Here is a 14,672-nt window from a genome sequence, read left to right on the forward strand (position 1 = left end):
TTTTTTAATCCCAGAGATGTTCAATCGGTGATTTGAGTTAGTAGTGCCGTGCCTTTCAATATCCAATACGCTTGTTTTTGTTTAGTCGGTAATAAGACAGCTATGACAAAATTGGTACTATGTCCTGTCGTCGAAAGGACTCCAGCACGAATTGAAGTCTTATACAAAGGGGCTACGTATCTGGGATCGTCAAGGGGCATTTTTCTGGTAGGTTTCAACCACATTAATGGTAAAGGAGGATTTATTTCACCTGAAAATTGGATAACGGTTAAGTGAATTATGAGACACAGGCCTACAAATTTTTTTTTTACATTTAGAGTACGGTATGGGAAGCTTAAAACCGAGTTTATGGGGATGTTAACATTGGAGAAAATCCGCTATCTTGAAAAAAAGATTGGAATCGTTTTTGCGAAATAATAAAATTACCAACCGTGCAAAAAAATTGTTATATTATTTTTTGTAAGAAATTTAATTCTCTAAAAATTTGGTTTCCCGACTTTTTTTCGTAGAATTGAAAATAACAAAGCTATTAAGGAAAAACGACAAAATTTACAACTTTGCAACATATAACATATTTCTCCTTATGTCTACATAAGTCTGACGCCATCAATCATAATTTGATGCGGTTGAAACTTAAAAAGATGGAAAGTGGCTAAATCTATTGTTAGATAGCAATGAATATGTTCTAGATATTTTTGGAATAAGTTAACAGTATCTGGACAGAAGCTTCTACGAGGTTCCATACTAGCAATTAGTTGATTATTGAAGATAGGCGAATAACGATCCTAGCAAGTGAAGAATTTGTTTTGGTTGTGTTGGTAGTGTTGTAATTGGTGTAATAAAGTGGAAATTTAACTTAATTTTATCCCTGTAACGTGATTTAAAATGGATTATTTATTTATTTTTTATTTTCTACCTACCAGGTTTAGCATCAACTAATTCCTCAATTTTAAAATCCCATCTGCCTGCATCGATAAAAAGACCATGAATAATAACACCATCTATCGGATGTTCATATAATTTATATGCTGTATATACCTGAAATAAATATTAAAAATTTGTACAAAAAAGCTTAAAAAATTAATAACAACAAACGGTATGATGTTTTGGACACATTTTGGAAACAAATTTTATAACGGATATAATACTATGAGATATTAAAAAATTCGTTTTTTATCGGTTTTGCTTATTCTTGGATAGTTCTTAACTTTTTGTGAAAATTGTCATGTATCAATGTATTTTACTGGAAAAGAAAGTAGACAATTGGTACAAGTAGTGTATAATAATTAGAAGAAAAACTCGACAAAAAAAGTTTAGTTTTTGTGAAAATGTTCCAATTTTAAATGAAAAGAAAGTAAAAATTTCGTTGAAACTGACACAAGCTGGATATGAATATTAGATGAAAATCTTATAAGGGAATTTCATGAAAAATTTCTAAATCAAGTAAATTTTTGTCAAAAAAGAAAGTACATATTCCATTGAAATTATTACTAGCAGAGTTTGGAAATGAAAAGAGAACCTTTTCAAGGAAATGAAAGTTTAATATTTTTAGTCAATTTAGTAAAATTGAAATTGTTACAACCAGAATATTAACATCAGAAGCAAATCGAGTCAATCTTATGGGAAATTGCCAAGTTTGCAGTGTATTTTTACTAGACAATAAAGTAGACATTTTTTCAAAATTGATAGAAGCACAATATTAAAATGAAAACAAAACTTATCAAGAAAACCTCTCATAGAAAGTGTAATATTTTTTTGTAAGAATTATCAAGTTTTGATTCAGTTTTTGGTATAAAAATTTCTTCAAAATTGATAGAAGAACAATATGAAAATAAAATCAAAACTTGTCAAGAAAACTTCTCATAGAAAGTTTAATATTTTGTTGTGGAAATTATCAAGTTTTTGTCACAAAAGAAAGTAGACATTTAATTGAAACTGGTACAAGCAAAATATAAACATTACAAGGAAATCTTGTAGGGAAAACTTAATGGAAATTTGCCAAATTTCAAGTATACAAAAAATACTATCAAAATACCTCTTTTTCTTGGGCAACATGAACTCCATATATATCTTCTTGATCTAGAACGTTATTGTATAAATGAAAATCATATTTCAATTCATCGATGGGTAAATTATATTTCCTAGCAAATGTTTGTAATGTACCGGTGAGAAAACCTTGTGGAAAATAAAACCCAGATATCCAATAAGACGTAGGCGGTCCATAGCGTACCCAAATCTGAAAATTAAATTACATCCACTTCACTTCATCAAATTATTATTCGAAAGAGTGATATTATAAATGGTGTATACATTTCCAATTTTTCTTGGTATACAAAATAATTCTTACACTAATAAAGTCCAGTCTCAGGATTAAATCCCTAATCCAACTTCCTAAACTCTTGAGGGAATTGTAGGCGTTTTTGCTCCACATTCCGGGTACCTAAAAATAATTTTAAAGAAAATTATAGAGTATTGAGACGGTCCGTAGAAAATCTATTTACCTGATTGTTCATGAAAGCAGTAAAAATTTCTTCTAAAGCGTCCGACATAACGACCAAACCTTTAATGGCTTTTTGTAATTGTTTCATCGAATTATGTATCAATCTTAATAATTTGTCGTATCTATCAATTTCTTGGGTTAGAACTGTCGTTAGCGAAGAAATTCTTCCTTTTTTATCTCTCTGAAAAGAGATATATGCAACATATCGGAAACTAATGGTAATAGCCACCATAACAAAAAGAAGAATAAAATAGAATTTGGAAAAACTATAAAAAAAAAACTAGACTGAAGAATACAAGGAGCAAGTAGTGGATCTCTTAATATGAAGAAAAATAATGGAAAATATCTGAAACTGAAAGTAGAATTAATAAATAATGGGAACCAACAAAAGATGGGTTTAATGAAGAATGTATGTCACAGTACCCTTCAGTAGGTAGAAGAAGAACGCCCATGTCAAAATAGTTAAAAGATGTAGATGAGGATGAATAAAACATACCAAGTACAAATGATAGAACTATATGGAAAATAATAATTAGTGATGAGGATTGTATATTAAATAATTAGTAAAAAGTAATCAAATCATTTTTAAAATTAATTGCAAATGTACCTTATACATGTGTACATTGACGTCATCTGTTGGTATTTTCGGTATAACTGAATTTAAAATTCCTTCTGCTAATTCGTACACGATATCGTCACTAGATTTACCTTCGGCACTTCCGCTTGCTCGCGGTTGGCAATCTACTATGGTGCGGATAACGGCATTCGTTTCTTTAATCTGTAAAAGAATTCAAAAATATATTTTGATGTCTAATAGAGTTGTAGGGGAATTGATGACGAAAGACAGTGTTAAAAATGGGTCAAAGAGGGACCAAAATCCTAAAAACCCCTAAAGAAAAAAAGAAAGCACTACCATGATATTAGAAGAAAATATTGTCAAAGAAGTTTTGAAGAAAATTATTGAAATTGGTACAATCAGAGTATGAAAATAAGAAGAAAAACTTGTTAAAGAAATCTTTAATGCAAAGCTTAATATTTTTTTTGTCAAAATTACCCAAAATTTTAATCAGAAAATCTTGTTATGGAAAATTGTCGATTTTTAAGTGAATTTTTACTAGAAAGGAAAGTAGATCACCAATTCTTTGAAATTGGTTCAAACAGAATATGGATATTGGAAGAAAATCCTGTCAAGAAAACTTCATGGAAAATTGTCAAGCTTTTAGTGAAATTTTGTTAAAAAAGAATGTAAGTAGTTCATTGAAATTACTATTACAAGTTGAGTATGAAAATGAGAAGAAAAACTTTAAAAGGAAGTTAAATACTTTTGATGAAAATTTCAATGAGACATTCCATTGAAATTGGTAAAAACAGAATATAAACATATAAATAGAATTGTCAAGGAAACTTCATAGGAAATTGTGTAGTTTTAAATGAATTAGGTATAAATAGAAAATATAGCAGATATTTCTTTGGAATTAATACAAGCAGAGTATGAAAATGAGAAGAAAAAATTGTCTACAAAATTGATAATCTTTTTATGAAAATCACCAAATTATGAAATGAGACATTCCATTGAAATTGTTACAATCAGAATATCATCAAATTATTGGTTAGTTTTTGCTGTAAAAGAAAGAAGATATTTCATTTTAAATTGGTACAAGCAGAGTATGAAAATGAGAAAAACAAACTTAAAAAGAAAACCTTTAACAGAAAGTTGAATATTTTTAGTGAAAATTACTCACTTTTGAGTCAGTTTTTACTGTAAAAGAAAGCAGACATTTCATTGAAATTGGTATAGACACAATATCAACATAAGAAGAAAATTGTCAAGAAAACTTCATAGAAAATTGCCAAGTTTTCGATGAATTTCAAGTTGAAAAGATAGTAGATATTTCTTTGAAAATTAGAAGAAAAACTTGTCAAATAAACATTTTAGAGAAAATTAATTATGAAAATCACCAAATTATTGGTCAGTTTTTGCTGTAAAAGAAAGGAGACATTCCATGGAAATTGGTATATGAATATTATGTGACAATATTGTCAAGGACACTTCATGGAAAACCGTCAAGTAAAGTGAGCCGTCCCCAAACTCCGTTAAGAATAGTGAAATAACAGGGTGTTAGTTTGAAAATGTACCTTCTTCTATATTTGAGTTTCTACAGAAAAGTAAAAAAAATTAGAAAGCCAAATTACACTTATTTTTAATGAGGAATTGAGTGGTAGATAATTTTAAAGAACTTTATGTTTGGTACATAAATCAAAACGATAGATATATTTCACATTTTTTCAATAGAAATAATTTTACTCCTTAGTACGTACCTGATAAGCGATATTCGCATTCTCGTGCATACCAAAAATCTCTGGCTCTTCTATTATTGGTAATTTATCAACAAATATACGGTAATCTTCAATATTCTTATATATAGGACAATAATAAGTGCCAGAAGAAGAATAAACGTAATCGTTCCTCAGAATTTGCGGAGAGAAAAATATTTTCAAAATGGTTTTCAGACATCGCAGATCCCAATAATCGGTTACTCTTCCACCGTAGGTAATTTCACCTAGAGAAGAAGTTATTTTTTTAACATCTTTGAGTTGGCAACACTATTTTTGTTCGAAAACAGCTGATAGTGTTTTTGTGTGTTAAATACTGTAATAAATTAACACAGTGAAGAAATTAAAAAGAAAAAATAACACTGAATTATTGATACAAATGAGGAAAAATTCCATTTCCTTTCAAAAAAAGGTGTATCAAACGGTCTAATTAACTTGACTCTTGTCTTGAACAATCTAATATGCAAAAAAAGTGTCTTGAACATTCTAATATGCAAAAAAGTGTTTTGAACATTCTAATATGCAAAAAAATGTCTCGAACATTGTAAATATGCAGAAAAGTGCCTTGAACATTTTATTATGCAAAAAAACCTGAACATGCTGTTATGCCAAAAGTGTCTTGAATATTCTAATATTCAAAAAAAGTGTCTCGAACATTTTATTATACAAAAAGTGTCTAGAATATTAAGTTATGAAAAAATTGTCCTGAATATTCTATTATGCGAAGTGTCCTGAACGTTTTAATATGTAAAAAAGTGTCTAAAATATTTTATTATGTAATAATTGTCCTGAACTTTCTGTTATGCAAAGTGTCTTGAATATTTTAATATGCAAAAAAGTTCCTCGAACATTGTAATATGCAGAAAAGTGTCTGTAATATTATATTATGCAGAAAAGCGCCTTGAACATTTTATTATGCAAAAAAACCTGAGCATGCTGTTATGCCAAAAGTGCCTCGAACATTGTAATATACAAAAAGTGTCTGGAATATTAAGTTATGCAAAAATTGTCCTCAACATTCTATTATGCGAAGTGTCCTGAACGTTTTAATATGTAAAAAGGTGTCTCGAATATTTTAATATGCAAAAAAATATTTCCAACTTTTTAATATGCAATAAAGTGCCTTGAACATTTTAATATGCGAAAAAGTGTCTTGATTATTTTATTATGCAAAAATTGTCCTGAACATTCTATTATGCAAAGTGTCTTGAACATTTTAATATGCAAAAAAATATCTCCAACTTTTTAATATGCAAAAAAGTGTCTAAAATATTTTATTATGTAATAATTGTCCTGAACTTTCTGTTATGCAAAGTGTCTTGAATATTTTAATATGCAAAAAAGTTCCTCGAACATTTTAATATACAAAAAAGTTCCTCGAACATTGTAATATGCAGAAAAGTGTCTGTAATATTATATTATGCAGAAAAGCGCCTTGAACATTTTATTATGCAAAAAACCTGAGCATGCTGTTATGCCAAAAGTGTCTCGAACATTGTAATATACAAAAAGTGTCTGGAATATTAAGTTATGCAAAAATTGTCCTCAACATTCTATTATGCGAAGTGTCCTGAACGTTTTAATATGTAAAAAAGTGTCTCGAATATTTTAATATGCAAAAAAATATTTCCAACTTTTTAATATGCAATAAAGTGCCCTGAACATTTTAATATGCAAAAAAGTGTCTTGATTATTTTATTATGCAAAAATTGTTCTGAACATTCTATTATGCAAAGTGTCTTGAACATTTTAATATGCAAAAAAATATCTCCAACTTTTTAATATGCAAAAAAGTTCCTCGAACATTTTAATATGCAAAAAAGTTCCTCGAACATTTTAATATGCAAAAAATATTTCCAACTTTTTAATATGCAATAAAGTGCCCTGGACATTTTAATATGCAAAAAGTGTCTGGAATATTAAGTTATGCAAAAATTGTCCTCAACATTCTATTATGCGAAGTGTCCTGAACGTTTTAATATGTAAAAAAGTGTCTCGAATATTTTAATATGCAAAAAAATATTTCCAACTTTTTAATATGCAATAAAGTGCCCTGAACATTTTAATATGCAAAAAAGTGTCTTGATTATTTTATTATGCAAAAATTGTTCTGAACATTCTATTATGCAAAGTGTCTTGAACATTTTAATATGCAAAAAAATATCTCCAACTTTTTAATATGCAAAAAAGTTCCTCGAACATTTTAATATGCAAAAAAGTTCCTCGAACATTTTAATATGCAAAAAATATTTCCAACTTTTTAATATGCAATAAAGTGCCCTGGACATTTTAATATGCAAAAAGTGTCTGGAATATTAAGTTATGCAAAAATTGTCCTCAACATTCTATTATGCGAAGTGTCCTGAACGTTTTAATATGTAAAAAAGTGTCTCGAATATTTTAATATGCAAAAAAATATTTCCAACATTTTAATATGCAAAAAAGTTCCTCGAACATTTTAATATGCAAAAAAGTTCCTCGAACATTGTAATATGCAGAAAAGTGTCTGTAATATTATATTATGCAGAAAAGCGCCTTGAACATTTTATTATGCAAAAAACCTGAGCATGCTGTTATGCCAAAAGTGTCTCGAACATTGTAATATACAAAAAGTGTCTGGAATATTAAGTTATGCAAAAATTGTCCTCAACATTCTATTATGCGAAGTGTCCTGAACGTTTTAATATGTAAAAAAGTGTCTCGAATATTTTAATATGCAAAAAAATATTTCCAACTTTTTAATATGCAATAAAGTGCCCTGAACATTTTAATATGCAAAAAAGTGTCTTGATTATTTTATTATGCAAAAATTGTCCTGAACATTCTATTATGCAAAGTGTCTTGAACATTTTAATATGCAAAAAAATATCTCCAACTTTTTAATATGCAAAAAAGTGTCTAAAATATTTTATTATGTAATAATTGTCCTGAACTTTCTGTTATGCAAAGTGTCTTGAATATTTTAATATGCAAAAAAGTTCCTCGAACATTTTAATATGCAAAAAAGTTCCTCGAACATTTTAATATGCAAAAAAGTTCCTCGAACATTGTAATATGCAGAAAAGTGTCTGTAATATTATATTATGCAGAAAAGCGCCTTGAACATTTTATTATGCAAAAAACCTGAGCATGCTGTTATGCCAAAAGTGTCTCGAACATTGTAATATACAAAAAGTGTCTGGAATATTAAGTTATGCAAAAATTGTCCTCAACATTCTATTATGCGAAGTGTCCTGAACGTTTTAATATGTAAAAAAGTGTCTCGAATATTTTAATATGCAAAAAAATATTTCCAACTTTTTAATATGCAATAAAGTGCCCTGAACATTTTAATATGCAAAAAAGTGTCTTGATTATTTTATTATGCAAAAATTGTCCTGAACATTCTATTATGCAAAGTGTCTTGAACATTTTAATATGCAAAAAAATATCTCCAACTTTTTAATATGCAAAAAAGTGTCTAAAATATTTTATTATGTAATAATTGTCCTGAACTTTCTGTTATGCAAAGTGTCTTGAATATTTTAATATGCAAAAAAGTTCCTCGAACATTTTAATATGCAAAAAAGTTCCTCGAACATTTTAATATGCAAAAAAGTTCCTCGAACATTGTAATATGCAGAAAAGTGTCTGTAATATTATATTATGCAGAAAAGCGCCTTGAACATTTTATTATGAAAAAAACCTGAGCATGCTGTTATGCCAAAAGTGTCTCGAACATTGTAATATACAAAAAGTGTCTGGAATATTAAGTTATGCAAAAATTGTCCTCAACATTCTATTATGCGAAGTGTCCTGAACGTTTTAATATGTAAAAAAGTGTCTCGAATATTTTAATATGCAAAAAAATATTTCCAACTTTTTAATATGCAATAAAGTGCCCTGAACATTTTAATATGCAAAAAAGTGTCTTGATTATTTTATTATGCAAAAATTGTCCTGAACATTCTATTATGCAAAGTGTCTTGAACATTTTAATATGCAAAAAAATATCTCCAACTTTTTAATATGCAAAAAAGTGTCTAAAATATTTTATTATGTAATAATTGTCCTGAACTTTCTGTTATGCAAAGTGTCTTGAATATTTTAATATGCAAAAAAGTTCCTCGAACATTTTAATATGCAAAAAAGTTCCTCGAACATTTTAATATGCAAAAAAGTTCCTCGAACATTGTAATATGCAGAAAAGTGTCTGTAATATTATATTATGCAGAAAAGCGCCTTGAACATTTTATTATGCAAAAAACCTGAGCATGCTGTTATGCCAAAAGTGTCTCGAACATTGTAATATACAAAAAGTGTCTGGAATATTAAGTTATGCAAAAATTGTCCTCAACATTCTATTATGCGAAGTGTCCTGAACGTTTTAATATGTAAAAAAGTGTCTCGAATATTTTAATATGCAAAAAAATATTTCCAACTTTTTAATATGCAATAAAGTGCCCTGAACATTTTAATATGCAAAAAAGTGTCTTGATTATTTTATTATGCAAAAATTGTCCTGAACATTCTATTATGCAAAGTGTCTTGAACATTTTAATATGCAAAAAAATATCTCCAACTTTTTAATATGCAAAAAAGTGTCTAAAATATTTTATTATGTAATAATTGTCCTGAACTTTCTGTTATGCAAAGTGTCTTGAATATTTTAATATGCAAAAAAGTTCCTCGAACATTTTAATATGCAAAAAAGTTCCTCGAACATTTTAATATGCAAAAAAGTTCCTCGAACATTGTAATATGCAGAAAAGTGTCTGTAATATTATATTATGCAGAAAAGCGCCTTGAACATTTTATTATGCAAAAAACCTGAGCATGCTGTTATGCCAAAAGTGTCTCGAACATTGTAATATACAAAAAGTGTCTGGAATATTAAGTTATGCAAAAATTGTCCTCAACATTCTATTATGCGAAGTGTCCTGAACGTTTTAATATGTAAAAAAGTGTCTCGAATATTTTAATATGCAAAAAAATATTTCCAACTTTTTAATATGCAATAAAGTGCCCTGAACATTTTAATATGCAAAAAAGTGTCTTGATTATTTTATTATGCAAAAATTGTCCTGAACATTCTATTATGCAAAGTGTCTTGAACATTTTAATATGCAAAAAAGTTCCTCGAACATTTTAATATGCAAAAAATATTTCCAACTTTTTAATATGCAATAAAGTGCCCTGGACATTTTAATATGCAAAAAAAGTGTCTTGAATATTTTATTATGCAAAAATTGTTCTGAACCTTCTTTTATGCAAAGTGTCTTGAACATTCTAATATGCAAAAAAGTGTCTTGAACATTTCATTATGCAAAGAATTATCCTGAACATTTTAATATGCAAAAAAGTGCATCGAACATTCTATTATGCAAAAGTGTCTTGAACATTCTAATATGCAAAAAAGTGTCTTGAACATTTCATTATGCAAAGAATTATCCTGAACATTTTAATATGCAAAAAAGTGCATCGAACATTCTATTATGCAAAAGTGTCTTGAACATTCTAATATGCAAAAAAGTGTCTTGAACATTTCATTATGCAAGGAATTATCCTGAACATTTTAATATGCAAAAAAGTGCATCGAACATTCTATTATGCAAAAGTGTCCTGAACATTCTATTATGCAAAAAGTGTCTTGCATATTCTAATATGCAAAAAAGTGTCCTGAACATTCTAATATTCAAATAAAGTGCCTCGAATATTGTAATTTACAAAATTTCTAATAATCAATATTGAACCTACTGACTGACGTATACATATTGGTTGTCCACTTTTTCATACGCAGGATAACACTATGAATGACAGGAACCAAAGGATCCACCTACTTGAGAGATATTGCAATATCGAGATACCCAACTCGGGGGAGTTGGATCAAAATTAGATCAGCCTGCCTTCAAATAGTGAATTCCATTGCACGGATAGATCCAAAAAAAGTCGAGTTGGAAAGAACGGAAATATAAAAATCTTAAAGGGGGTAGAAGATACGCTTTTGTGAAGATACCCAGTTTATTGCTATAAGGATAACAATCGAATTAGCGTGCAGACACTGCACAGACAACACAGCGGTACTAATGGAGCATAATCTTAGAATCAAAACAGAGTCTTGAGTTTTACAAAGTTGTCAATGATCTGACGTCAGATCCGTGATGGATATAGGAGACGATTTGATCAAACTTGGAACCACTCAATCGCTTTGGGAATCTCTCAATTCATAAATAAAACGAACCAGATTGGACAGAGGAAATACTATAGATCAATAGAAGAATGGTAATTGTCAAGGAGGAAACTTCCAAGATTTGATTTTGCTTCAAAGACGGTGAGGATCTTATTACCAGGTAATTAGGTAATTTATTTTTACCTGTGAGATACTCCAACGCATCCCAGGGTATGAATCCCTCAGCACAAAACATCTTTAAAGTATTGAATGCAAAATCTCTGTCGCTGTCGTTGAATTCATAAATTATATTCCATCCCAAAGGACCGAATTTCTTCCTTTCTTGAACTACTGCATGGAACGTACACAAGCCGAACAGCATCGCCTTCCATTTGTGTTCCAATGCTAAAAAAATCTTGATGTAGCTCGAAAGCGTTGTTGCCAGTTGTTTCTATCTACTAATAATTTAGGGATTTTTGGAAAATACCGAAAACTTACGATGATCTTCAAAGAATGCTTTATCCATTTCCGAAAAGGATCTTTTGATATTGGCCCTTAGACCTTTCGGCGGTTCGTTTGTAACTTTAACCGAATTCTGTAACACCGACACCGGAAACGTTTTAGACGGCATCGAACTCATATACAATCTAAATTGTTTATGGACCTTATTGGAATCTCTAGCTATGGTCAGGACAATTTTTTCCATCGATAACATCCACGATGTCGCTAAATGACAATTCTGAAAGGAAATTCGTCAAAAAATAAAACAGTGAATTCGTATTGGAAAAATGAAGGTATTTACTTGTAAAAACACCCAATCTCCTGTTTCGACAGCATCTTGGATGAGTTTTTCGGCAACTGGACCTTGTCCTTGACCCAAAGAAATCGATTTGATTCTGTTACCGTATTCCATTTCGGCGGCGAATCTTTGGAAAGCGCCGAACGGATCAGAACCGGTGCTGAGAATGAAAATGAGGGGTACGGAGTTACTGGTATCTTGATATCTGTAACAATTTTATAACAAATCAGCCAAAATAGTTTCCAGATCAACTTGAGAGCTCAATGCTTTAGCAACAGAACGAATCGCTACAAAAAGATGAATTTCCTCACCAAAAGGCATTAATACTCCATCACCTGCTCCATATGTGTAGCATTTGATGAAATTTGCGACAAAAATTAACCTTCTCAATTAGTATATAATATTAAAACGATGTTGCCGGACTTTGAAAGTGGCTTGGAGTTTAGGGAAACAACGTGTCACTAATAAAATTGATTTAATAGAAATATTTTGTCTTTTATTGAAACTTTTGTTAATAGATACAATGAATATGTTTGAAGTATGAATAAATAATGCTTAAAATGTGATGAAATTTGATTTTTTTATACGTAAATCTCAAATAAATCATTGACACGACTTTGCTCTAATTTCTAATAAAACTTTCATTAAATGCGGTTCTGTTTAAAGAGAAATCAAGTCCTAAATATGTGATTAGTAAAAATTTGGATAAATCAAAATTATTAGGTTATGTTTACAACAATTTTTCAAACTACCAATGCAGTTAATTGTAAGAAAAAATATCTGAAATATATTCAATTTTTGTTTCTAGGTCGACTGAAATTTTTGGTAATCTATACTCACAAAACTGGTAAGGAAACTTGAGGACTTTCTATAAACACTTTTCCCAGTTTAGTTTTCACGTATTCCGTTATAGCGAAAATAAGTTTTTCTTCTGCTAATGATTTTATGAGCATCAATTTGTCGAAATCATCAAGACGATCATTCCAATTGATTTGGCTCGGTTTTGAATTACTTATTAATTGGATGTCCTATATAGGAAGAAAATCGTTAAAAATAATACTTCACATTCGAAATAATTTAGTGGGACAATAGAAATGTGATAATTAAAACTTACTAATTGATAATCTCCTATTTGCACCTTGATGATGTTCAAAAGTTCATTTTGTAAACCTTCAAAATGTTTGTAAGTGTATGACAAATAATTAGCCGCTGTCCATATAGTATCAGTTATTATCGGATAATCCGGTTTTTTCGGTAACGTAGCTAAAAAATGAACGTCCAATCAAAAACAAACTCCCCGACATTCCTTTTAGCCCTTTCGTTTCATTTTCACAATGAAAATATATTTCCAAATCAAAAATATCACTTTGTTATTATTGTTATTATCATATTAATTCTAAATAATGTTTTTACATCAAAAGAAATAATTTTGTATCACATATATCACAAAAATAAATAAATTAAAAGGAAACCCACCGATGGACTTCAAAGTTTTACCTAAAAGGATTTTTGGCGTCTCGCATGGGAAGGGCGTAAAAAATTTTTTTAATCATTTTCTCTATAGTTGGGAGCCCACGAAAAATATATATTTGCATCCATAGAATCTTCAACACTATAAGCTTTATATATTTGTTTTTAAATCGTCTTGATTTTAGGTCTCTTCTGTTGAAAAATGATTTTTTTTTGATAATTTTCGAAAGATAATTAAAAATTTTGACGCTACGACTATTTTGATAAAGACTGAAAGTGTCGGAACGTCAAAATTTTCAACTATCTTTCGAAAATTATCAAAAAAAACTAATTTTAAAACAGAAGAGACATATATAAAAGGTCTATCACCCGCACAGTGGTTCGAAGAGTCAGAGTTAAGAGCAGACTGGACCCTCACCGTTCAATTGCAACGACAGCTCCGTGAGGTACGAAGAGTGACTATTAGTCAGTGGACAGTAAAGACGCAGACCTGACCCCTAAAACAGATGCGATTGGTCCAAAACTCACTCCAGCTTATCGGTAAAAACACCTGCGTTTCGCACAGGATCATATGAATTGGACGTTGAAACAATGGAGATCTGTTCTATTCCCAGATGAGACCAGAATATGCCTCCTTGGTACAGATTAAAGAAGGAAAGTGTACCGAAGATCCAAGAGAACAGTTTGCTGATTGTTGCTTTGAAAATCGGAGAGCTTATGGAGGCGGTTTCTGCATGAACCGAGGTGCAATTTCTATAAGAGCACGAAACTACCGTATCGACTACATTGGAGACGAATTTACCTTTATGAAAGACGATGCAAAGCCGTACACTGCCAGAATCGTGCAAGATTACATTGCAGAAGAGTGGCCAGCACACAGACCCGACCTAAATCCGATAAAACATTTATGGGATGAGCTAAAAGGAAGAGTTCGAGCTAGACTTCTCATCAGAAACTCGATTTCAGAGCTTATTGATGCAGTAGAAGAAGAATGGCTTAACATATCTAAAGAAATAACAGCTAACTTGATTAGATCTACGCCTAATCGTATGAGAGATGTTATTGGGGCAAGAGGCCATACTCATTACTAAGTAATACACTGTTTACATCACCACTACACCAACACGCACAACTACACTGTCTGACGCGCGTTTCGACGACCAAGTTATCGTCTTCAGATTGTTTACTTTCAGTTTCTGAAGACCATAACTTGGTTATCGAAACGCGCGTCAGACAGTGTAATTGTGAGTGCTGGTGTAAACAGTGTTTTCAGTATGAATATCCCCAACGGTTCCAGAAATTAAGTGTCAAGTTCTAAATTGTCAATAATCTTATTTAAGTTTCACTAGAAGATGGTGAAACTCAAAGAACAAGTACAGAAAATGTTCCAGGAGAATTTTCATGTGGATGTACCCAAGAAG

At 30.1% G+C, this 14,672-nt stretch overlaps 1 protein-coding gene across 1 annotated transcript in view; it reads right to left on the bottom strand.

Moving 5' to 3' along the window:
• Positions 1-20: 20 nt before the first annotated feature.
• The window catches only part of LOC130447857 (dynein axonemal heavy chain 6), a 97,610-nt gene continuing 82,958 nt past the window's right edge, over positions 21-14,672 (bottom strand). The window contains exons 50-61 of the mRNA XM_056784894.1: positions 12,896-13,044; positions 12,622-12,809; positions 11,785-11,986; positions 11,481-11,721; positions 11,187-11,387; positions 4,820-5,061; positions 3,108-3,278; positions 2,502-2,681; positions 2,348-2,440; positions 2,036-2,236; positions 921-1,038; positions 21-250 (exon numbers count right to left, since the gene is read on the bottom strand). Of these exons, the coding sequence (XP_056640872.1) occupies positions 21-250; positions 921-1,038; positions 2,036-2,236; positions 2,348-2,440; positions 2,502-2,681; positions 3,108-3,278; positions 4,820-5,061; positions 11,187-11,387; positions 11,481-11,721; positions 11,785-11,986; positions 12,622-12,809; positions 12,896-13,044 (2,216 nt within the window). The remainder of the gene's footprint in view (positions 251-920; positions 1,039-2,035; positions 2,237-2,347; positions 2,441-2,501; positions 2,682-3,107; positions 3,279-4,819; positions 5,062-11,186; positions 11,388-11,480; positions 11,722-11,784; positions 11,987-12,621; positions 12,810-12,895; positions 13,045-14,672) is intronic.

Source organism: Diorhabda sublineata, chromosome 8 (assembly GCF_026230105.1).
Source record: "Diorhabda sublineata isolate icDioSubl1.1 chromosome 8, icDioSubl1.1, whole genome shotgun sequence".
Classification (NCBI taxonomy): domain Eukaryota; kingdom Metazoa; phylum Arthropoda; class Insecta; order Coleoptera; family Chrysomelidae; genus Diorhabda; species Diorhabda sublineata.